Here is a 27,106-nt window from a genome sequence, read left to right on the forward strand (position 1 = left end):
CTGTCTCTCTTCTGATAACTATGATTACTGAGCATAAGAATATTTTTAAATTCCACTGCAGTAAAAGCAAGGCTCTACTACCTTTTATTAAGTTCAAGTCTAGAAGGTCAGTGGAGGACTAGAAAGCAGTAAGTTACTTATCTTTATAACATCATCATGTGAAAGCTAAGGCACTAAAATATATTCTAAAACCACTGGCATGAGTTCCTAAAATAACTGAGAACCTGAAGTCAGTTTAGGAAAAGCAGCACTTATCAACATGAAACAAAGTGGAATGAATTGAGATTAAGGAACACTAATGTGAGAAAATCACTCAAACTTTGTGTTCCAGATGGTCTTCATAAAAATCATTTGTACATGGGAAAGTGGCTTGTGCATATAAAGTGCTCTATCCATGTAAAGTATTACTGTTATTTCTCTTTAAATATCAACATTTGATCTGTGATGCCACTGACACAAATGAAATTATGAAATAGAAGTAAGGTTGCATCTTATATTTTAATCTGTATTGTTAACATAGTTAAACAAGGAGGCCATTAGACTGAGTGGTCCTAATGCCTTGGTTGCCTACGTTAGCAAACCAAAATTTAAGCCAGAAATTTAAGTTCTTAAATCCAAGAAAATAAAACTTAAGAAAAATCAATCACAAATAGTCAACTAGGCTCTCCCAAATAAGGCAATTGTTTAAGCTGCAGCAAATCAAATAATGACCTTGCTTTACTTCCATATCTTCTCTAATAGAAACTTTCCCTTAGCTCCTGCATCAGAGCTATGTAGATGCTGCCCAATCCGAGTCAATGTTTACTCAAATAAATTCTTGAAAAGTTTAATGTGCCTCAATTTATCTCTTAACAATATATTTCAGCTTTGATTCCAGAAATTACCTATATTGAGACAGAACCATCTTCTGGGTTTTAGAATGGTAACTGGAATAACCATTTCCATGATTAAAAAGGGACCAAGAGATCATCTTCTAGTCATCTAAAATGATATTTTCATTAAGCTGTGGTGGTAGGATTGTGTCAGGGATATATATATGTATATATACATAGATATACATACAATATATATATATATATATGTATATATATATATATATATATGAACAAAGAGCTGTTTTATTAGCATTGTTTTTATGAACAAAGAGATGTTTTATTAGCATTGTTACGGCAACACGTCCCAGGAGGGGACAGATCCTTAGCATGCAGCCCACCAAGCTGCAAGCAGTGACAGTAATAATTAAAAGGTGTTTTACTGATTTGTACATAAATGAGTACATCATTGTCCATAGTAGGGTAATATATATGTATATGCACATATATGTGTATATGTAAAGAAAAAGAAAGAGTTTTCTTTATAACTGACTTCTCATTATAAATCTACAGATTCCAGATCAGTTTATCTGGGGTTTTCCTTTGTATCCACTGAATGCACAAAATCTCTGCAGGTGTCATTATGGCTAGAGTACTACCAGAGACAAAACAGGACAGGTCAAAAATATACATCAAAGGCACCAATTTGACACAAATGGATATTCTGTTTGACACATCGTATCACAGTTGGTAGCTGCAGTGTTTATTTGAATTTAAACGCTGATTAAGACCTCTACCAGTCCTGTTTTGGCAAACACATACAAAGCTAAATATACCAGCTCTCATTAAATCAAAAGAAACATGCATAGCATGTCAGGCAGTCATTGTTGTTATTACCAATAAACAAAAATGTATATGTTTCCTCAATCCCAGTGCTGAAATGGGTTCTGTGTTTATGGAATAAGCTATAGGAAAAAAAATTCTTCCCGGCTAAGAGTTTGTGGACTCTGGTCCAGGGATGTACCTGGGTCTCAACATCTGTCAGCTTTCTGGTCTGTTCTGCGGTCTGAGAGAGGAGGCTGGTTCCTATCTCGAGCATGGTGGCCGTATGGTTCTGAACTGCGTTCTGCTGTATCTGGGCCATCTCCGACTTCATATTTTCCACAATGTAATTCTCAATCTGCAAGAGATAAAGAACAAAACATACTACATTATAAGCAAAGCCTTTTGGTTGGAGCATGTAATATTTACAATGACAGAACAAGACACAGCTGGCAAATCAGCCATCTGGCAGGGATCCTCTGACTCTCTGGGAGTTGGGGAAATGGGAGCAGAGCACACAGGAATACAGTTGCTAATAAACTCCTAGTGTACTGATACAGATATATAGCCAACACCATCATAATGAAAATTTGCACGTGGATAGTGCTTTCTCATTTAACCCTTACAGCAAAGATGTGAGGGTTAAGCACAGATGGTCTCACTGCTCTTTTTATTTCAGAGCTAAGGAAACAGAACTAGAGAAGGTCAATGGTGAGTCTGAGGTCACCCAGCAAAAATGCAGCAGAGTTAGTATTGTAATTTAAATCTGAATCTTGGTTCTCAGATCTTTTCATTACACCATATTGACCACTCATCTCTGAGAAAAATTCAGCCTCTTCTGTAATAAAAAATAAAAGACTACTGTGGGTTAGGGAAAAGGGACAAGGAGTGAGAGGAAGACAGATGCCCAAAACACAAGCCTTTAAGGGAATATTAAAGTATAGGTAACAGCATAAGAAATGAGCGGCAGCGCCTCAGAGCTAGCTATAACTGTTCTCAGTGTTCCTCCACAAGCTCAAAAATGGGCACTGAAAATACAGTCCATAAAGCAGCATTTGCCCTTCTTGCCTTGGGTTACATTTAGCCCTTTCTGATGCCATCTTAGAGAATACTACGGTTGTAAAATAAATGGTGCCATAGGAGCCAAGAAGAAATATTAAGTGACTTACTACAAGGGAGCCTGTTAGGAACATGGGAGAATAAAGCTGAGCATGTGCACTGCTTGAAAAATGCAGAAAGAAGCCTGCACCTCCCTGTCAGTGCACTTAATTCTCCCTCACCACTGTGTGGTGACTACATTTTATTACCTAATTACACATACAGCGAAACTGCTTCCCAGAGAAGTCATGTCCAAGGCCACATGCCACAAAAACAGCTAGACTTGGATTTGAGTGCTGAAGTCCTTAACTTTCATACCAACACTGTTAACCACCTGATAGTTCTTCCAAGTTGTGCTTCGTAAGCCAGGTCCCAAGTCATTAACAGCTATGTGATTTTTACTGATTTAGTGAACCAAAATACATCCACTACTTTATAATCTATAGTAACACTCTCATCATATAATAAATATAGCCTAAAGCTAAATTCTTCTTTGTAAACTTTGGCAGTTCACTTTCTAACAACATCTCTTGCTTATTTCTATTTATCAAATGTGAGTCTGCTCCAAGTGAAAGTAAATGAAAGGTTAAAATGAAACTCACATTGTTATTAAAAAGTTCTGACTTTGTCAGAGGGAAAAATTCAGGTTACAAATATTAATATTTATTATAAAAACAAATACAAAATAGATTAAAATATATACCTGGAAATTAATTAGTCAACAAAATGTAAGGTCTCTAGACTAAATTTAATATTGGCTTTATTCCAACTGAACTAACATATTTAAACAACAATGGAAGGGTAGGGGGAAGGAGAGTAGGTTGGAGTATCAGACATCTATTTTTTTGGAGTCTGCATCATATATTCCCTCTTTTCCTAATAATGTCCCTTAACTTTCTTTTGGGAAGTTGTCTTTTCCCCCTTCAGAACAAATCCTTTGGGGCGAATTACCCCATCCTAGCTTTACAGGTAGGCACATGTTTGGGCCTGACAAACCAAAATGTTCTGCTCTTATTTAGAGAGAGTGAAGTGTTCAAGAATAGAAAAATACTATATGCAAGGCCATTAAGTCTCAGTTGTGCAATTTTGTCCAGAAATTCTACAAAATAACTTCTTTTTCTTCTCTGGTTAGTAAACTGGTAACACATACACTTGACACTTTTGATGCCCTGTTTCGTCATCACAAAACCAGAGCCAGCCTAAGAACAAGGCCAAGTCAGAAAGATAAATGGATAGGTAGGTAGACTTTGAATCAGAATTTTCAAAGATATTTACTAGGAAGCTATATATTTAAAAAACTTCTTAGTGTAATTCTGATTCAAAGAGCAATGCTTCTCAAAGTGTGGTCCATAGAATAACTGCTTATGTCAGAACTGTTTGTGAACAATCTTCCATAGGATGAGAAAACTGTACCAGAATGCAAATTATCTACGTTGCTAAGCACACTGTGTGTGTGTGTGTGTGTTTATAGATATATATACACATATATGAAGAAAGTAATGCTCCAATGTTTGAATTTACATTCTGGTGCAAGCTTCTTACCTTATTCACAAAATGACAATTTGAGTAAAAGTGATTTAAACCATCAAACTTATTTTATGTCAGACTCCCTGCTTACCAAGAAATTTCAAATAACAACCTGGTTTCCTATGCAGATTTCTCTCCTGAGAGAGAATTCACTAACTAGTGAGCTCCAATATAGAGATGCTTGATAATTATACATCAATTCTTATGCAGTTGGTTAGTGGGAGTCAGTTTCTGGAGCTTGCCTTGCTCTGGGTACATAATAATCATGTGCCCCAGTCTCCATAGAGGAGGACACCCATCTAGCATAGAGTGACATCAAGGTTCAGCTGCTTTGTGGTCCTATCTACATTAGATACTATCTCTTCATCTATTCTGTATTATTGTGCTTTTTTTTAACTGTAAAAGTTAACACCAGCAAAGCAAACTATCTGCTTTATGCCTGCATTCATCATAAAGAGCCTCCCAATAAACGAGGTCACCAATTTATACTAAAATTCTCATTTGGGTTGCCATCATGAGTAACATGAATATAACTCTAGCTAATTATTTTTAATCAAATGGGGCTGCTTTTTCTAGGAGTAACTGCCTTTTAATGCAAAAGATAATGGCACACTTAAGTAGCAAAAACCAGATGTAGTTGATTTAAAGGCTGAGGAGAGAGGCAGAAGTCAAATATACAATGTGTGATTAATAAGGAGGACTACTTTCATCTTATCTCTCAACATTCCTCTGTAGATGTATAACTGTGAAATCCATCTTGATGTGCTATATTAGCTGGGTCCAGGAAAGATTTGTAACAAATTTGACTGTCTTAATATATTGTCCACTAATTTCAAAACATGTTTACAGAATATGATGGCTACTTCAAGGTTCAACATTTTAGAAATATCTAAGATGTTAATTTTAAGCTTAGAATTTGCTGACCACAATAGTTAATGGGTTTTAAAGTAAAATCCCAATCTGAATCATAAAATTATTTGACTATACTGCCACTCTCAGTATCTGACGCCAGATTTTCATAAATATTTGCCAAAAAACTAGTAAGAGGATGTAGGATGTGATTTGAAATGAGATGATTTTTAAGCAAGGAAATAATGTTACATCCATAAAGTGACTTAGTGTTTACAAAGAGCTTTCATACACTTTGTCTGACTTGATTCTTATACCAACCATACAAAGGGAAGTATTGACACTATTTTATGGTTTAATAAATTGAGGCTCAGCGGCTGATTCATTGGCTGGTTGACTGACTGATTAAATGATTTATTGATTTCATTTTTAGAAAGCTCATTGAGAATTCACTTACTTTTTCCTCTAAAAAAAAAATGCATCATTAGAGGGTGATTACTTCACTCTACTTCATATTGGAGACCAGGTTAATTTGAGATGAGGTGAGAGGTCTAGGACAAGGTATTTGGAAAGTTAACCTTGCCAGCACTTTCAATACAACAGGTCATTTAAAATCCTCTCATCAGTGCCTATCTGTTTTTCTTAGTACGCAGTTTATAACACATTTGTTTTCTTCCACTCATTTTGTTTCTTAAAAACTACTGTAATATTTAGCAAAGGGAATAACAACAGTGACAACACGCTAAGCCTCTACTAAGGCTGGGTATGAACCAGATTTTACAAATACATAGCTCATTGACTCCTTATAACAATCCAGCCACTACATTATTTTTCCTCATTTCACCGATAAAGAAACAGGCTACAGAAGTTAAGCAAATTGTCTGTGATCACACAATAAGTCAGTGGTAGAGCTGGTATGTTGCTTTGAAAGAAACTAGATGGCCCCTCAGGATGTGCTTCTTCTAAAAGATGGATAGTCACTCATCAAGCACAGGTTACTACCACGAATGTCATAGGTAAGTTTGGTAACACACAATATGAATAACATATTCATGCAGGGAATACATAAAATGAAGTCCACAGAACAGATGAGGTGAAACTGTTCAGAGACAGATAACTTTTTATTTTTTATTTAATCATTGTCACAGTGATTGATGGCTATCATATCCTGGGAAATGTTATAGGTAGTGAGAAAGCAAGTATACAGTCTACTGTATGACAAGAAGCATTATTAAATGGAGGAAGAATATTTCTAAGAAGTCCAGATTATCAGCCATTTGTCATTTACTCATAAATTGCTTGCCCATGTCTTTTGCCCAATGACTAGTAGAGAATTAATGCTGCCATTTTTCACTACAAGAGAGAGTTTGGGGAGAGACCTTCTACTGGGCCCTCAAAATTCTTGCTGCTTCATGTTCATGAGAACCAAAATCTGCGTGAGATTATGATATATCTTGCATGTGAAATGCATTCTTTATCATTTCACTTCAGAGATCAGTTCAAGGAATCTCTTAAACCAGGGGATATCTTAAAGCACAAAGAATAGAATTTCTCCATGTAATTCTTAAGAAAATAACATTTTAAAGTCCTATAAAAATTGACAAAGGCATTGTTCACTTAAAATATGTTATAGATTAAGTGGACTCTCATTGAATGTTGGTACATATGGTATTACTCAGTTATGGCAAAACAACCGTGAAATAAAGTAAAAGGGTAAATATGGGAACATAATAAAAAGGTAAAGCAATGCAAAAAATGCCTTAAATGTTGAGGCTTTTATCTAATATCGTTGTTTCATAAATCAGTGGCAATATTGAAAATGCAACTATGTCTAGGTTTATGGTTTTATAAAAAAATGGCTGAAGCCATATATATTATTTGCAAGACTTTCTATTACCCAGTATACTATTTCTTTTATAAAATGGAGAAGTATAATTAATTGTTTTTTTTAGACAATAGATCTATTTAGCTGACATCTGAAACTGTACTGTATCTGTACTGATATGTGTGACCAGAATTCCATTTCTCATTTTAGTATCTGAAGGAATATTTACTATTTGCAGAAGAAAGAAGACCATTAGAATAAGTGAACTGGAAGAGACATTAAATATTATGAGCTCCAAGGATCTCGTTTTATAGACGTGGTGACTGAGGTTCAGAGAGGTTATAGAAAGCAAGGTGAAACAACTAATTAATGTCAGATGCTGGGCTGTGGCCACTCAGTGTGTGGGAAACTCGGACTTCTGTCAGGATGCTGAGCCAGCAACAATGGCTGCTGCTACTGATGGTCCACCCCACTTTTCTTTTCCAGTTCCTTGGTTTACTTCTGATGGCTCCTGATTTGAGGCTACTCTTTCACAATTCCAATTCATGCTTATCAGTTTTGGAAGTTCTGACTTCTCTTTCTGGACTCTACTAGTGCTTTCTGACACCGATGACCACTAGCTACTCCCCAGTTATTGAGCCTAAGTATCTCCCTGATTTTATTCTCCCTCTGTGTCACCTCACAGACAGAAAAAAACTGGGACCAGGTTCCATATTAGTTCAGGCTTATTAACCTGACATTAGTTCACGTTAGTCCTAGCAAATATGTGATGAACACATCTGATGTACTAAGCCTGGTGCTAGATGTTACCAGTACAAAGAGTTGAGAATTGTAGGAAATAGACACTTACAGACAGGTCATTTCAATCGAGTTGGTGAATATGCTGATAGAGTTTACCTCTGACTGTATTACTTCCTGTAAATATTCTTATCTTTGTTTGATAGGAAGAAGCCCTCAGCTACTGAAATTAATAATGTGAGGGGACACTTGTTACATAACCTCCAATGGAGTAATGGCAGCACTCCTGTTGAGGCATATGGAGAAGCTAAGCTTCAAGGGCACCTCAGAAAAATCCCATATGGATAAATTCTTCTTCAATAATTTTTCTTGGTTATGACTTTTTTTTTGTGGTTGCTGAAAGTTGTTATTCACATATAGTACCCCATCGCTGGGGCAGGACCCAGGAAAGTCAATCCTTCTTCACATAAACAAAAGAGATGTTTCTTGTATCAAAATGAGTTTTACAAGTTTGGAACCTCTGTTTTACACCCACCTCTCTTCTCACACTCAGAAAAAGTCAGGGTCATGAAAACTTCAAAAATGTAAGTGTCTTTACACTTTTTAATGGCAGATGACATATAAAATGCACACTCAGCCAAGAGTCAGGTTATGTGGGTTTTAATCCAGGTTCTATCATTGATTTACTCTGTGAATTTGGGCAAGTTACTTAAGCAAATTGAGTTTCAGATCTTCATCTAGGAAATGAAGGGCTGGATTAGATTATTTTAATATCTCTTGAAACTCTCAAATTACTTGATTTAAAACATCCTTTACAAAGTATGGGAGTCTGCAAGTTTTTAATTTTTATTTATTATAGAAAATTGAAATATGGATGTATATATCTATGTCTATATAATTTATAATACACATCCTTAATGGCATTTAGGAAACAATGATACAGGAACACAACAGAAAAGCCCTGGATCAATCTTTATAGCAGGCATATCTGTTTTAAGATAAAGAGCTAGATTCTCTGATTCCCTTAATCCCCAGGCACCATTCTGTCCAAAATATATCCCTTGTCTTTGTCCAACACAACCTGGCTTCTTCCTGTGTTTCTTGTATCAATGAGTGGCACCACCACCAACTACCCATTCATCCAAACCACAGAGAGTCGTCTCAGCTATTCCTTATATATTTCTATACTAAATTCAATCAGCACCAGATTGTGTTGCTTCAGTTTCCTGAAGACTGCCTAGGTCCATTCCTCTCCCCTTTTCTCTTTCCCCCTACCATGTCTCTTTATCCTCACTGGCACTGTCTTAGGTCAGACTCTTACCATTTTTCTTCTGGATTTGTTAATGACCCCATAACCCCATAACTGGTCTCCTGACTCCAGACTTGCTTCCCCCAATCCACTATCCATGATGCAACCAAAGGGATTGATCTGAAACACAAATTTGGCCTTGCCACACCACTTATTAAACTCTTTCAGTAGCTTCTACTACTTTCTATTATTCTTCTACTTTTAGAAGCATCTACCATTTAGGAGTAGTTACAACTCTTTAATCAATACTGAAGAATCTTTATGCTCTGGACTCTGCTTCCCTCTCCCTACATGTACCTTACGCTCCAGAAATCCCAAGTTATTTGCCTTTTTCCAAGCATACATTATTTTCTTTTGCTGGCATGCCTTTGCACATATTTTGCTCTGGTTTGAATGTTCCTTTTCTACTCCATCTTCCCTTTTCTTGGGCTGGGTCCTGATTTTCAAAATCATTTCAAACTTTTTCTCCTCAAGGAAACTTTTCATGACTACTCTTTTTATAATACCTTTCCTTTGTACTTCTAGAGCATCCTGTGCCTCTATCATTAGCTCCTTGAGGGCAAGCCCTGTCTTGTTTAGCTTGGTATCACTGAGTGCCTGGCACACAGAGAGTCCTTGATAATATTTAGATAAATAAATGAATGCATAAATGAATGAATTTTTATGAAAATACCAAAAGCCTCCAATTGTGAGCTTAGCCTAGTCACATTTGTTCCTTAAAGTACAAAACATCACATTACCAATTTTTAGTGATGTCTTTTTGAATGTCAATGGAACCAATGTAAATGATGCACAAGTAGATAGGTCTGAAGACAAATAACCTCATTTACTGGACCACATAACCCTATCTTGTCTTCCTGTATCTTCTCTGTTTTTCTTTTCTCAATCATCTCTGTTATGGGTAATTATTTATATTAAGTGAAATCCAGCAAACACATCGAAAACAAAGCATGTGTTAATCGTTGCGCTATACAATGAGAGCAAAAGAAGTGGTAAAACTTGACTCTGATGATCAAGACTGTTTATAATGCAAGTGTATTAAAAGTGCTGGAATAAAGATACAAATAAATTTCCTGACTGCTTGCTGGGGTAGGATGAAGGAAGGAAGGAATCTTCAAAACGAGGGAATCGAGAACATCTTCCCAGAGGCAGTCCCAAGTAAATATGGCAGAAGAGCACAAATTTAATGTTTGCCTTAATACACAAAAATGTGACCTGGAAAATCTGGAGGATGGGGCTATATAGAAGAAAACCAGAAAGTCTATGAAAGCATGAAAGGAGATGGGCTTGCTTAGGCAAGATGACTTTCCTGACCACTTCTTGGAATATGCTGTTCAGGAAATCAAGAGATAAATCAATCAGAAGCAAGGACATGACACCGAGGCCACACACACAAGTCAAGGGCATGCTATCAAGATTTTTAATATGAAATTCATACAGAAGGCTCAGGCAGATAATGTCTTCGCACTTTATCATATTTTCAAACAAACTAAGTATAAACTTCACCCCTTTGATAAAACATATAAGTGCATCTGTGTGTATGTTTGTATATATGTGTGTGTGTGCATGTTTACTTGCACATATAAGTGCTCACACACATATAGTCTTATATTCCCAACATATGTGTGTTAAGTTCTACATTCATACTTTCTGCTTCTATTCATTTAATCAAAGTTTATTTCACTAAAGTTCCATTTAAAATAACTAATGCATCACTTTCCTTTGAATGAGATATATTTTACATCAAACTTAATCACTGTATATAATGGCTATTGAGCAGTCACGGACAGCTTCAGTATTCTGCCCAACAACCGAGAAACTATTTTCTCAAATTCTGAATTTACACTTAGATGACAGGAAAAAAGGGAAGAACCACAAAGTAACTTTGCATACATTGTTTTTATATCAATAAAAGTAAGAGTTTTTAAAATAAAGAAGATATTATTTCCAAACAGAAATCTACAAACATAAATTCCTTTAATTTAATGCTTGTTAGTTTCTTTCTTATCTGGAATGAAATTTAATCCCCTGCATGCTACATAAAATGCATTTTGGTTCACTTAAAAAGAAAGCTTTGACATCTGAACTAGCGACCACCCTAGCAGATGGTAGGTTGTAGGGAAATAACAGGGTAAAAGAGACTCTCCACTGAATAATTCTAAGAAATATCTTCTGCAAACTACAGTTTTTTCTCCTATGACAAATGGCAGTGAAGCAAACAAGTAGCTTATAATGTTCATATTTTAAAAGGAAACCTCCTGCATTAAATGAAAACACTGCAAGACAGATCATGCAATTTAAATACCCAGCAGATGATAAAAGAAACACAGTAACAGAAATTTAAAAGTCTTAATTATTAAGGAATTTATAGATTTTCAGGAATACCACTACTAGGTAGAAAAATCCCATCATTTTACTCTGGCATTTCACATAAAGTTTCAAGGTATTCGCACTTAAAATCTAACCTTATTCCAATAAAACCCCTTTGTTCAACATTCTGACTTTTTAAGCAATTACTTTTTCATACATGCTGCTGCTTTTCTCAGAATAAAGTTGCTCTATTCATCTTCCTTATCTTCTGTAATATCTCTTAAGTTTATGATTGCTTTTTAAAAATTAACTTTTATCTGCTTAAATGTGGCAAAATTAATGATAAGAATGTATGTGCCTGTGTATGTTCTTCCTACAATAGGGGATTCCTCAGTGGTATGTACAAGTTTGTACAGGCATAAAACTGTCAAAGCATTGTATAATATACATTCCAAAGCATTATGTGTGAGGTCTAATTTTTCCTGAATAATATTTGTTGAACAGTTCTTATTTAAATTGCCTTTGGTCCAAGTACTGGAAAGATTAGTAGGATGGAAATAGTCGTTCAAAGTACAAGAAAGGGACAATGACTGCTGACATCTTATAAATGAAATAAAATCCCTATTTTTCTCACTCTGATCAAAGAACGACAAACACAGGGCACTGTTTCTTCTTTCACAAAGACCATTTTGGTGCCCCCGTGATGCTTGTTATATCTCAAGTGTTATTGGAAGGGAGCCCAAATTACCATTACAATGAATTAGTCTCTCTTAGAATTAACCGCACACCACATGAGAGAATGAGAGAATGAAACTGAGAATGAGTAACTGTTTAAAATACCTGCTCCCATTACCACTTGCACTGCCAGAGGAATTTTGTAAAAGTTCATTTTAAAGACTCACTAATCTGGTTTTGGGAGCTGTAGATCACCTCACAGTGTTCCTTTTGATTTTATCCCCACCCCCATTAAGCAATGAGGACTCAAAACCTTTGTTTTTCATTAACTGAAAGAAGGCTGGTCTAATTTATTGGGATATCTAAATCATGGAAACTTAGAAATAATTTTTAAATCATGGAATTTTGTTAATAGACACCATGAAGCTACCATTAAGATTTAGCAGATGTCTTATTTTGACATATGTGCTTTGAATATTTCTTTTTTTAGTAAAAAATGTTTCCAAGACAACAAAAACACCCCTTCCAAATACACATCAAAATTAACCATTATCCTAAAGTTAATGTGAATTTATACCACATAGGTATACACATAAAATAATAAGCTATATCAACTAGTATATTTTCTAGATTTACTAAAACATTACCTTATTGTATGGCTCCTTAAACTCTTATTTTTTAATCAATATTATGTTTTTGAGACTTAAACATATTAGCAGTGTAGTGTTATTATGCATTACAGGACTGAGTTAGGTTTAATAATTTTAACTGCTAATAAAATAGTCTTGTATCTCAAGGCTTGACTTACTCAGAGGAGAGGAGTACAAACTCTAATTAGATCCATTACCCTGAGTTCTAGCTCTGTCACAAGAAGGAACAAAGTGTTTCTCAGCATCTCACAAAGCCCCTAGGATTTCTTCTCGAAGGAGCAGAAGGAAAGCTGTATGATGAATTTTCCCCCACTTATAGACTGTATCTCAAGAATCCATATGAATAATTTTTATCTTTGGCAAATAGTTATTTCCCAGAGAGAGCAATTAGGGGATTGAGAAAGAAAGGGAAAAAAAGGAAACAAGTTACCAGATCTAAAAATTGATTTTATAGTTCTTCTCAGACATAAGTTACTACATTAAGATTTTAAAATAACCACATATGACAGCTCTCCCAACTTCCTAGAGAGCCTTTCACTGAGTAGATTGTATAGTCTAGATTTTAAAGTATAAAGTGATGTAAAAGTACTAGCTCTCCCTGGCTTAAAAAAAAACAAACAAACCCTTTATGCTCAATGTAGTAAATAATATACAAAGTGATATATTTAGTTATGTTCTCAATTATGGTAGGTATATTTAGATACACATTTGTATGCACTGGAAAAAGAAAAGAGACAGTGAATTATGAACAGTGCCTAGCTCTGGCTGATGAGAACACAGGTGAATTTTATTTTCTTCTTGAAATGGTCTGATATTTTCCACTTTCTTTATGAAAACAACAATTTAACTTTATATTCAAAAAATATATAAAGAATGAGAAAAAGATAATCATAAGGATATAAAGACATAAGAATGCATTTAGTCAGTGGGAAACTTATAAATATCTGGCAATTTAGTGGTATCCTGGTCAGAGTAAACCTAGATCCACAGAGGTGTCCCATTGGTTCTACTGCTTTTTTTCCCCTTTAGTGCTGTGCCCTATCTACCCATCCCTAATTCTCTGGCTTCATGAGAACTAAAACAACAACAATAAAAAACAAACAAATAAACAAAAGAAAACAAAAGGGCAGAAACAGCCTCAGGTAGTCTCTTCTGAAGGGGAAGGGCTTTGTGGAAAGCTTAGAAGAGCAGCCACCATTTATTGAGCACTACCTATATGTTAGCCAAAGAGCCTTCATTATTCCTGACAGAAGCCTTCTGGAATATATATTGTTACCATCTCATATTGATACGATGGTAAAACTTCTGAGAAATTAATCAATGTGATCAGGGTCATAGAGTACAAATGCTAGAGCTAGTAGTCAAATCTGTCTGACACTCAAGTCTATTCTCTTTCCACTTCAGTCAGCCTCAGGTCCTTGGTTAGTGCAAGGATCACAGACCATTTCCTGCCCAAATCTGTCCAGCTGCAGTGTTTTCTTTGGCTAGCACTTTATTTTTTAAGTACAGTTTCAAGCCTTTATCCAGAACTCATAGTCTCTAATTAGCCACCTCTCTCCAATTAGCCTACCTCTCCTGTAAGCTATTAAGTATAAGCTATTATATTTAATATATAAGCCATTAAATGTAAGCTACTAAAGTAAACTGTCCTAATCCTAAAGTGTCTGAGTTGCCACCAGTGTGGGGGAAGACAGAAATAAAGGTATTTAACATTTGACTATCACCCTCCAATGGTAAATAAAACAGCTCTTTATTCACTTTTCTCCCTTTTTCAACAAGTGAAAAATCCCCTTCACCACTATCATGCTTAAGAATACTGGAAGAATGATTGGGTCAATACATAGTGGGCCCTTTGAAGCCTTCTTAAATAAAGCATAAAGTATTTTATATGACAAGGTGACATATTCTTTCCTCAGCTCTATGATTATATGCTTTTTATGGCCTCATTAATTATCTTTGGTGAAAAGTATTTGTATTTTCTTTCATTTACTCAACCAAAACAGAGATACCATCTTCATATAGCATATGGACTAGTATCATGCTTGTTCTCCTGTTCATTACACTATTGACCCTTCAAATAAACACACATGTCAAGTAATTACTTAATCTAATGTTCATATTCTCATCAAAGGCTTATTATCATAGAGTATACTCTAATATTATATTGATTTAAAATAAGCTTACCAACAAATTTTCATCAATAATCTTCAAACAGGACTCTTTTTTTTGAAAATAAATGTTTTCTAGGTTACTAAATTAAAACTCCTGAACTAAATAATTTTTGTTCAAAAAATTTTAGTTGTTAAAAATATTTGCAACTAAATACACTTACTGTATTTTGCAAATACATATACCTATATAGAATAATGAATTAGAATATATATATGATGAAGTAGCACACTAATTATTTCCCCTTGAAAATGCCATGTCTTATTAAGTAGGTGTAAGATTACAGTCGATTAGACATTGACAAAGACATACAAAAACATACACAGGTGTGGGTGTGTAATTATGTGTGCTTATATAATATATATTTCTTTCTATTTAACATACTTTCTTATATGAGATAAACACAGTTCAGCACACATCTACTGAGTCACTTTTATGCTTTCCATGTTAATAGGCCTTGTACCCTGAAGATAAAAAGGTGCAAAAGATTTGCCTAATCCTTGTCTACTGAGAAAGATGAATATGGGAATAGACAACATCATTACAATGTGGTAATGGTTAGAATAGAAATAGCCTAAACAGGATTCTGAAATACATACCCCAAGTTTATGAAATCTGTGATAGTTTTATTCCATATATTCACAGAGAGGAAATAAAGAGTTTGGTAGGTATTCTCAGTTAAATCAATGTGACTGAACACAAATATAATTTGGAGAAAGCGCAAGTTTAATCAGTCCTGATGTGAGTTCACACCCAGAGCTGGTTGCTCTCAGCTGTCACAGTTTTATCACAGCTTTTTTATATTAAAATTGTATCACCATCATTATGAGGAAACCATGAAGCCCAAACATCATATATCCTAGGATGTTGCTCAAGTCTCTTATATTCTTGACTTCTTAAAGCCAAGGGTTTTCATGCCACAGCATGAGATACGTTATATTAAAAAGTCAGGTGAGTCTGCTGGAAAATCATCATCATGTCAGGAAATCATACATTTGTTTTCTCACAACTTTTCACATATAAAAATTAAGAATCAGAGAAGATAGATAATTTCCCCAAAGAAACACAGTGAAATAGAGGTCAGAGGAGAATCAGAATTCTTACCCCACCTTGTCTAAATCTAGAGTCTATAATCATGCTAATACAAACCATGCCTAACAGCCCAGTTTTAAGGATCTCTCCTACCAAACGTTAAGATTCATTATGGTCTACCTGATTTCTTCCAAAGTGGAAGAAAGGTCTTGGTGAACTTGCATAAGCGGGTGGAATATTCTGGGGGTACTGGGCTATCTTTAGTGTTATAGAGAGCTTCCAGAATGTGTCATTAAGAGACCTGAGTGATTTGTCTTTTTCACTTATCAGATATGTGAACTTCACAATATTTTACTTCGCTGAGATAAGTATTTGTCATCAGTAACATCATCCTGCTAATTATTCCTGCCTTAACTATCTCATCAGTGTGTTGTAATGACCAAATGAAATCAATGTGTGAAAATACTTGGTCAACTCTAAGATACTATGCAAATGACAGATACTTATACTTTGGTCTGGAGCCAAGTTGGGAGGAGCAGTTTGAGAATCCATTAGAAGTGTGAATTGTCTGGTATAATGTATATATATTTTTTCAATGAAAAGATAATTAACAGTTAAAATTAGCTATTCCATTTTTTCTTTTACAAAATCAGATTCATAATCAAGTAAGAAGCAGAATATGAAAAGGAGCAGTGTATGGGAAAGAAGAGGAAGTTCTGGACGCTGACAGATTTATACTGGCAACTGATTAGCCGCGTGACTTTGAGCAAATTGCTTTCCCTATTTGTGCCTCAGCTTCTGCATCTAGAAAATGGGAATAATAATGTACCTACATCATAGTATTGTTTGAGGATGAAAAAGGAAAAATCGTGAACACACCTATATCAAAAAATAAAATAATAAACTTCTAATGGAAAGGAGAGGGTTTGAACTTTCTCAACAGGTATGGTTGTAAGAGATGGTGTGGTTGAGCTTAAAAAAAAAGTTAATGAGGGATTCTTCTTAGAAATCTAGCTTCCTAACATTTAGCACTGTGACTATGAAGCGGTTGCTTGACTATTCTGAGCCCTGATTTCCTCATCTGTAAAGTAAATGTAATAATGCTTATGTCAAAGAAGTTTTATAAAGTTAAAATGAAAATATTTTGTAAACCACAGATATACAAGGATAAAAGATTCATTACAGCATATTGTCAATCTCTGATACTAGTGTCTTCATTCTTAAAGAACTGTAAGGATCTTTCTGTTTACACTATCTCATGAATCTATGTGCTATAGGATGGCCAAAATGTCTGGAAACAGATGATAATATTTTATTATATTTTAATGTAATGTCAGAAAGCCATTTATTATATATATGTTCACTATTTCTTCCAGACTTTATGGCCGCAGGGTGTAAAAAATCCTCTTGTACAATATGCGCTAGTTGTTTCAAATCTTCAGAGGAAACTTTCTCCTTGAGCAATTTTAACCCAGAGATATCTACAATTACGATTTTGATAATGATTAGGCTTTGAATTGCTAGGCCAGCAATGAATAAAGTGAAAGACGCAGTGGATAAAGTTCCCAGATGTCTTTCATAAAAATATTGGGAGAGGGAAGGGAGGAGAGTGGGATCAGGGGAAGATTATAAAAGAGCAAAAAAAAAAAAAAAGACAATCTTATTCTTTAACATTTTAAACAGTATCGTTAATTCAACTAGCTGAACATCTGACTTAAAAGCAGATAAAGTATAAAATTATTCACAATGTAAAAGTATTCATCACTTTACTTAAGATAACAGGAATCTGAAAGTAACAATATTGTTAAGTGCTTATTGCACTTGTACAATACTGCGTTTTGTTTTCTAATTGATAAATGGAAGATGAAGCATTACAAACCACTGAGGATAACATCAATAAAAATTTAAGACAAATAAAATATGATATTAGAACAATAAAAAGAGCATTTACTTGTATGGTTCACTGGACATTTGGCAAACTTGACAATGTAAGACCTCAAACATAGTTTCTTCCATGAAAAGCATGCTTCCTTTGAGACAGACTGATATTTAGAATTTCATAAACCTTGAGGGCTTAGCACTTCTTTATTTAATCATGGAACTAAAAAAGTTCCCTGTGGACAATTGCTATAGAAAAGATTCCAAACAAGTAAGTCCATTGAGATTTCTGAGCTTCCTATGACACTTACCATTAATGCATCTACAACCACCTTGCTCTTGGGCATAAAGAAATGAGACCGGTCCTGGCCTGGGGCATGTCTAATGATGTAACACGGGAAGGTCAGGGCACTATGCACAGTGGGATTTCATCTTCAAATGGAATTCTAAACTGGAAGAGACTCTCCATCAAAGAGGCATTAAAATAGCCCAACTTCCAAAACATTCAGAGAGACATGATCACTAGAAGAGAATAAGGTTGGTTCTCCTCAGAAGAAAACACAAATGTAACAAAGTCAAGCTAGAGTAGTGGCCTTTTCATTTTTTTGACTATGACCCATTATAAAAGGTATGGTAATCAGGACAAGGAACAAATACCACACACACACACATACCCATACGTGAGCTTGCATGTGGACACAAATAAGAAACAAGTTTCGTGAAAAAACAGCTACTCCAGTGACACACTAAGCACTAGAACCCAGGTCTCTTACCCTCTGAGATTTTGATATTTTCTGTACTGTTTAATTTTCATTTTTACAAGAAGAATTTACTCAATCTATTGTTTAGTTTCATAGCCTATTAATGGTCATGATGTTCAATTTAAAAGTACTGGATTGGAAGTCAATGTTCATTATGCCCTCACTATGTGTGAGGCAATGTGCTGAACAGTTTGCTCACATCATAGCATTTAGTCCTCAAAACAACCATTATTGATGAGCTTATTATACCTATTTTATAGATAAGGCATTTGGGATCAGAACTTGGTTCTGATTGTGCAGCCAATAAATGGAAAAAATCAAAGTTTAGAAGACAGTTCTTTCTAACTCTTACTTAGAATTATACCCATTATAGCACCAAAAAGCCAAAAGTTGGTATTTCAGGGCAGACTAGGTAGATTTCTCACTTGATTAGCACAAAAAACTTTTTCTGTACAATAAAGAAAGTAACAGAATCTAACATTTTTTTTATGATCACTGTCCATATGTACTATAAACTCAATATAATTCTTAGAACCCTTTTTTCCCCCAACAAAACTTGTCATTATTTTAAGTGACCAATTACAGAGCATATCTCTGTGTTGTTATACATAGACATTTCAATAGGATGGATTCTGGCTGATTACTAAATTTAAAAACAACATCAGTATGGTAATCAGTCTTTAAGATGGTCCAATGATTCCCTCTTCCAGGAATTTATATTCCTGTTTAGCCCCTCCCACATTCTACCAGAGTTGTCTCTATGACAAAGAGAATATGATTAGAAGAGATGATGTGTCACTCTAGATAAAAGACACTATGGCTTCCATTTTGCTGTCTATCTCTCATCACTCTTGAGTGTTATAAGCAGCCCGTGGAGAGGTCCAAATGGTGATGAAGTGAAGCCTCTGCAAGGCGAATGAGTGCAGAATGGGTCCTCTAGCCTCAGTCAGGTCTTCAAAGACTGTAGACCCAGTCAACAGCTTGACTGTACCCTCATAAAGGAACCGAAACCAAAATCACTCATCTAAACTGTCCCCAGATCTCTGGCTCTTAGAAACTACATGAGATGATAAATGTTTGCTGCTGTAAGATACTAAATTTTGGCATAATTTGTCAGGGAACAAGAGATAATGTAAAGAGTTAGAGTTTAAACTTGGCAAGAAGCTATCTCAATAGGGTTTTTGTCTGCATGTGTAACATAACACCTTTAATAGCAAAAATGGAAAGGTAATAGAATACTTACACTAAAAAAAATTTAAGGAAAAAGAGAAGCAAACTAAACCATGAATGGTGTAGGAAACCTAATGGTTTAAAATTAGGCTTTGAAGTCAAATTACACAGTTTAGACTAGACATTATGAAGCAATTTATGAATCACTGAGACTCTTAAACCCAAGCAGTTAATATAACAACTTGTCAATCAATCTATTAATTCATAAGCATCTCCTTTACTCTTTTTCTCCCCAATTAATTATTGGCTATTTTAAAAATCACTGACACATCACATCTGAAGCTGAACTAGAAAAGACAGGAGAATTGAAACTCATATATGTGAGTTCCTCTACTCTTTGTAGCTTATGGTGGGGCTAGTCATTGAAATTTGAAAAGTAGGAAAAACTACGCAACATCATTCTTCCTAAAACTCCCTTCTCCTAAAGGAGTGCCTGAGATTCTCATACTGTCTTCCAGCTCCCTAAACCCTTCTACTGTGGCACTCACCCAGGTCTGCCTTACCCTACAATTAGTTCTCATTGCATTCATTCACACAAAAGCATGAATGGATGATTTGCAACTTACTGCTCTTCTGGCTATTTTAATTTTCTAAAACACACTTGTTTACTCAATTAAGTATTGACTTTTGGGATCTTGAGGAGAATTATAAGCTGAAGTGAAGATTTCATAATTGAAAATACATGTATCCTACTTATGTCAACGGACCAAAGCTGGAATTGCTAGGAAAAAAATGTAAGTTGTTTTATGATGTTAGGATTGTTGTTCAATTATTTATATATTTACAAAGGGCTTCTCAACTTCAGCATACTGACATTTAGTTGGGACAGTGTTTTGTTGTATGTGAGTGTGTGGGAGGGTGTCTTGAGAATTATAGAATGTTTAGCAGCATTACTGGCCTCTACCCACTAGATGCCAATAGCCGCCTGCTGTGACAACCAAAATTGTTTTCAGACATTGCCAAATGTCTACCAGAAGTCAGGATCATGCTTAGTTAAGGAACCACTGATATAAATAATTGCTACAATTTCTGAGCAAGTATGTGTATATATATATGTTCATTAAGAGGATGTAAGAAAATAATTTCAGGAAATGTTGTGGGATTATTTAGGATGTAACTACTCTCCTGGTACTCCTAAAACTACAGTCACATCATAGAACCAAATGGATTTATCTAATTCTTACCCAGCATTTAAATTAAAGGCAGAGACTGAAGCTGCTAATTTTAACTCTGTGATTTAATTTATCAGATAACTTAAATTTGCCCATATTTACAAAACACAAACCAACATTCACATAAAGTGCAGGCTAAAAAAGAGCATGGCTGCTATTTCCTGAAATTCTCTCTTTAAAGACCATGGCCCAGAGAAAAAAAGGTCTCACAGAGATACAATAACATATCAAAGACTAGAACCCAAGTTCCTGACTGTCATCTACTCCCTAGTAAGATAAAAATAACAACAAAAACTTCCCTCTTGGTTACTAAACAAGCTCACTAACACTGCATATGATATATTTCCCTGGGTTTCTGTGTTATTTATGTTACGTATATACCTAAAAGCACCAAGCAGAGGACATGAGCTTGACTGTGGACTCTACCAGATATTTGCATGACCCAAGAGTAAAGCTAAACTTCTCTGCCTCAGTATCCTCCTCTTTAAGATGGGGAAAACAAAAAATTATTGTGAAGCCTTTGTAAACTATCATGCACGATTAAAATGTAAATTAACTTGTCATGCTAAAATGTCTGAGCTAGTTTTACAAATGATGAAAAAATTTATCTCAGATAGAAAAAAGTAATAATCTCAATGCTGTCAAAAATTAAATTTACAAAGAGCTTATGTTATTGCTGTGATAAGGTGCTAAACATGGCCTCTTTGACAAAGTGTAAATCCTTTTCCATTTCCTAACTGTTCTCAGTATCTCAATTCCCTACCCTCTTAAGTGGGAATTAACTTCAACACTATTTTTAGTCAAGCACAATAGATTTATCTTTGTGAATAGGAGAAAGCATTTGGAGAAATCTGAAGAAAATATACAAATTTTGAAGGAAAAGTATCTTTTTGCCAATGCATTTGTAAGTCATAACATCATATTTAAGATACAGAGGTTGAATTCTGAAACATGCTGGAACTTAAAAAATAGACAATTGATCACTCTGGGAACTGAATAGCAGATGCAGTGATGGTGTGTCTGAGTATGACTGTATCTGTTGTGTTAGAAGATGAAATGAGAGGTAGATTTGAGGGATGAAATGATGTTGTCCATAAGAGATCATTCATAGGAGCATTTCTTCCCCCAAATGATACTATTTTCCATTTAAGCCTGGGGGGAAAAAGTTCGATATGTTCTATCCTGATAGAAGTTTTCCTTTCCAGAAGCATTCTTGAATGTCTTCTTTAGTACACCATTAATTTCTTATGAACTGAAGACTTAGTAGATTTTTCTAAATGCTCCACTTTCTCCTAGGAAACAACTTAGGCTTTCGGGAAAAGTCTGACTTACTTTATCTTATAATAAAGTATAAGAACTTACTAAGAATAAAGAATTAAATAGATGAGTGTAGTGACAATGTTTTTTTTTTTTTATGGTCTCTCATTATTCTCTTAAAAGAGAGGTGACCTAGTTAAAAAGAAGTGACTTGGAAAGACATCACCAGTGCTTAGCACCCAATTCTTGAAATGGCTTTTTCTCTACTGAAAGTCAGTTGTCTGGTTCCACTTCCAAAGAATTTCTGAACTTAGCACCATTTCAGTTGGCTGCTCTAAGAATGCTGACCTTAATTCCCATTTAAGAGAGTGAACGATTAGGATTAATGTTTCTTTTTTATATATGCTGCCTTGCAAAACCCTTTCCATATACTCATAAAAGAAGTTTGCCAACCTTTTTTTTTTAATTGAAAGGATTAAGATCAGGTTATTTCCATCCTAAAAGTGTGATCAAATATAGTTGTGGTAAGTAAATAGGAGACCGGGAGAGCCAACTGCAATAGACTGTAATATAATCTACAGACTAGTTTGTCAGGTATATTTATCAGGAAATTATTATAAGATTAGAAAGCATAATATTTACATTTAATTGTAATTTACACAATGGCAGTTCTCATGAGGAAATATACTTTTAAAGAAGTCAAACAAACTAAACCAACATACTCACATGCTCTGTATATTCTGGCCCAAGGTCACCACAGTAGTTGTGCAGGTTCTGTCCTGCCCAAGGGCACCCAGCCACGGGTGTGAGTGGGGGCCAGAATCAGTCTCCTTTTAGCTCCCTAAGCCTCGGTGCTTAGCGAGGGACCATTTCTAAGTCTCTCAAGAGCATTATATGGGTTAGTGGAGTCGCTTCTGGACTGAGGTCCTAAATTGCCTTTCATCTAATAGTCCATATGCACTCTGTCTCTTTACAACATTCTGTCAGAGAAAAGAGGAACACATAGCTATAGGCCAAATAGTTCACTTATATTTCCCAACCTGACATGATCCCACACTCAGTCCCCCAAAGTGACTAGGGACACCTATTATTCACTGTTAGAAATTCCAGTGGAAATTGGGGTAGTATCAGATGATATTTAGCTAGCAGAATAAGAAATGCTTAAATCATTCTTTTGTGCATCAAAAACCTGTCCCCCTTGAGATACCCTGGGAAAACAAAACCCAAGGGACAGTGCCAAAAAGAAGCCTAAGTTTAACATTACAATTAGTTGAGCTTTGTGACAAATTCCAATACAGAGCTCTCAGATAAACTGTACTGAAGCATAAAGCCTAGCACTGAAGTGTAGTAAGGTTAGCCCAACCTCCACTGACACTAAAACTCAAATACTGTATGCCACATAGCCTGAAGAGGTGAAGCACAGCACTGTAATACCCCCTTTCTTCCACGCATAACACTCTGCCTATGTTTATATATATTACCGTGCTGAGCATATTGAAAAAAGTTAAATTCATACTTTTTGTCCCAAGTTGCATGCCATGTGGTTGGAATGACAGGATTTATGTACATGGTAAAATTTAGCAAAGTTTAAAAAAATAATTTCCGTATACCTTACGTGAGTCCTATGAGTTTAATTTGTAGGAAAGAATACTGCGATTTGGAGGGGAAATAAACATTTTCGTGGGAAAGGTAGAAGTTAATCTCAAATTAATGCATGTCTTGGGACAAACAGAGAGAGAATAAACAGTTAGTAGAAAAATCAGCTCTTACAAAAGGCACAGAAGACATAAAAACACATACTTCGTTTTGGTGCAGGTGGGAGGGAGCAGTGCAAATTCTACTCTAGCCATAGCAGGGGCTTTAGAATGGAAAGTAATAAGAAACAAGGGGAGGCCCGAAGTGTGATGGGTATTTAGTGTTAGGCTAAAGTGAATTTGAATTTTATCACACTGAAAAAGGAGAAAATCCAAAGACAAAGGCCTTCAAATCTGACTTAGGGATATTGCTAAATTCCAAAATTATGAAAAAAAAAGAAGTCTATTATAACAACTGGAAACTTTATTTCCAAACTATCAACATGTGATCTGGGGGTCAGTGCATGGGGAAATATAGTATTTCTAAGATTTCTGAACCTGGAGTTTAGGAAATTCCCAATTTTGAAGCCAGTATTCTCTAATGTTCCAAAAGATCAAGCACAATTTTCTTTTCTTTTTTTTTTTTCTTTTAATGCTTAATCTGAAGCACTCCATTTCAAAGCACAGTTCATCACTGAATATACAAATACTTACAAGCAGGGCTCATTTTTAGTGTAATGAAGTGTAAGGACAAAGCTTAAATGATGCAATTTACCCAATGTCTAGCCCTACATAAATAAATAAAGAACCATTTGTTTTATTTCACTTCAATACACACTTTTGCAAGGAACATTCTATTTCTTTTGGCATACACAAAAAATTCTTGGTATACATCAACATCTTTTTAATTTTGAAATATAGCTTTTGTTTGTCCTTTATTCCAAAATAACTATATAATAAACATACTGGAAAATTTTTGGTGCCTTGTTCAAAAATGAACAGGCTGAATTTCCCTCTCAGATGCCTCATGACATTGGCATAAGCATAGCAGGAAATTTACAGACTCCCAGTCTTAATCTCATCTGAATGAATCTGCTATGTATGCTAGCCAAACCAGACTTCATCTACAGATACTAAAATTGAATCCATCTCCAAATCTTATTTTAGGGACCTTCTAAAGATAGCAAGCCAATGGAGAAGAAATTTAAAGACTGCTACCCCATGGGACTATTTCAAGGTATTTTGGTCTTTGGAGAAATGAAAGAAACTGGGAAGATGTGAGGGAAAAGAAAGGAACATTTCTGAGCACCAATCATATAAGCAAGGACACACCTTGTGATGTAAGTGTTGTTTCACCTGTTTCCACAGTAAGAAACCCGAGCTCACATGTGTGAAAGCCAATGTTACATAACAAGTAATGGTGGAGGTGAGATTTGAACCTGAAAATCCTGATTGAAAGTCCAGAGCTTTCAATTATACCATCTGGTCAAGAATATAAAAACAGATAAGTAGAGTTCAGAGAAAAAAAGATAACTCAAGGATTAGTATCTGTAAACCTGAACTAATACTTATGTTAACTTAATCCTTAGAGGGTACATCCATCCAAAATAAGTTTTGATATTGTTATTTGTCAAAAAAATCAGTTGCCCAAATTGACTCCATTCCATTGGTGTACACTGTTGCTTAAGATGTCCCAACTGATCCAGCAGCTTGGCCAAGTGGATAACTGAAAAATTATCTCTTGGACTTCTAATTGTAACTACTCAATCTCAATAATTTGCACAATAAAATATGACTTTTCCATATGAAGTCTGCAGCTGAACTGAGATAGAACTACTACTCAATTAAATCAACTTTTATAAGGCTTAAACACCCCTGAATTTTTTTAAGATAGGATGAAAAGAAGTGTTCCTTAATTCTGTTTTTATTGTTTTTGTTATTATTATTCTTACTACGATCATTATTATTTTAGGAAGCAAGTATTTTAACTTACAATTTCTTCTGAAAATTTCTATTCACATGTTTTGAAAAGGAAGTTTGCGGTGAAGAAAGTGCAGTTGAAATTTTTACTAAGCTGTCTAATCTCCAAGGAACACGATGTTTAAAGTATAAAGGCAAAATGCAAATGCCACTAATACGTTAATTATCATAAGAGAAAAAGTTGTATATATATGTATGTATATACATATGTATGTGTATGTCTATATATACTGTATAAATTAATGTTACTATATACATATAAAATGAATAGTAATTCATTCAAGACTACCTGTAGTCCTAGAATCTATTCATATATATGTTAAATTTTCAAAAATTTTACATGCCCTTGTAATTTTATTTTTCTGATTTTCTGACAATGCTACAAATACTGAGGGCAGTGAGTATTTAGGAATGGTCCTGAGTGGAAAAATATTTCATTACATTGTTTAGAATTGCTATTGCCTGATGATGATAAAATGCAGAACAACTTTTAATTGGTTTTGTTATTAATTTCAAATTATCTACCAAAAGGCACCCGGAATGGACTATCTCAGTTAACCTGCCTTGGTATGACACTGACTGATGGCTTTTAGGTGAAAATCACTATGCTTACATGCCTTTGTTTTCTTATCTTTAAAGAGGAACTGCAAGTGCTTACTCCATAAGGCAGCCATGAAAATTAAATGAATTACAACTTGGAAAGTTCTTAGAAGAGTGCCTGGCACAGAGTAAACAGTAACACTGTTTGAAAAAATAAATAATATTTATAAAAAACCAGAGGTATGAGCTTGCCAGTTTTATAGATTAGGAAACAGTCTCAGAGAGTTTAAAAAATGTATCCAATGTCAAAGTGATGGAATCAAGGTTCAAGTTCAAGTTTATCAATACTAAACCTGTACCTACTCTACCTCTTCTACACAACAAGTGTCTTATATTACCCATGCTCCTACTACCAAATCATTTTTTTACTTTTTATTTAATTTTGCAACTATTGTCATATTTTGCTATCAACTTCCTAAATTATTTATTTGCATATATATTTTTAAACTAAAGTTTCATGTTATTTCAGAACAGGTGCATTGAAGTATGATAAGGTAAAAGCTGATATTTATTAAGAAAAAGTGAATTTTATTCAACCTTTTAAGCTACTAAAGCATGAAAATTAGGTTGTTATTGTTATTTTAAGAAGAACATTTTGTATTGAAAAAGTGTATCTTTTCAAGAAACCACTAACCAGATGTTGGGGTCTTGGGATATTCCAAAGGGATACTGGTGAAAGAAACGATGAAAGATCTCCTTCCACACAAAAATCTAAGAAAGTGCACACACACATTTTATAACTATGAATATCGTTTGCAAAAAATTTAGTAAATGTGCTTTATCATCAGATACCAGGGCCCTGGGATACCCTAGTTTTGAAAATGTGGTTTTAAGAGAG

At 34.8% G+C, this 27,106-nt stretch overlaps 1 protein-coding gene across 4 annotated transcripts in view; it reads right to left on the minus strand.

Annotated features, from left to right (window-relative positions):
- Window positions 1-27,106, minus strand: part of ANGPT1 (angiopoietin 1) — a 233,702-nt gene that overhangs the window by 92,251 nt on the left and 114,345 nt on the right. For all 4 annotated transcript variants that reach the window (XM_010955829.3, XM_010955830.3, XM_045517264.2 and 1 more), the window contains exon 2: window positions 1,837-1,992. In XM_010955829.3, coding sequence (XP_010954131.1) covers window positions 1,837-1,992 — 156 coding nt within the window. The remainder of the gene's footprint in view (window positions 1-1,836; window positions 1,993-27,106) is intronic.

The sequence above is a fragment of the Camelus bactrianus genome, chromosome 25, assembly GCF_048773025.1.
Source record: "Camelus bactrianus isolate YW-2024 breed Bactrian camel chromosome 25, ASM4877302v1, whole genome shotgun sequence".
In the NCBI taxonomy this organism is placed as follows: Eukaryota; Metazoa; Chordata; class Mammalia; order Artiodactyla; family Camelidae; genus Camelus; species Camelus bactrianus.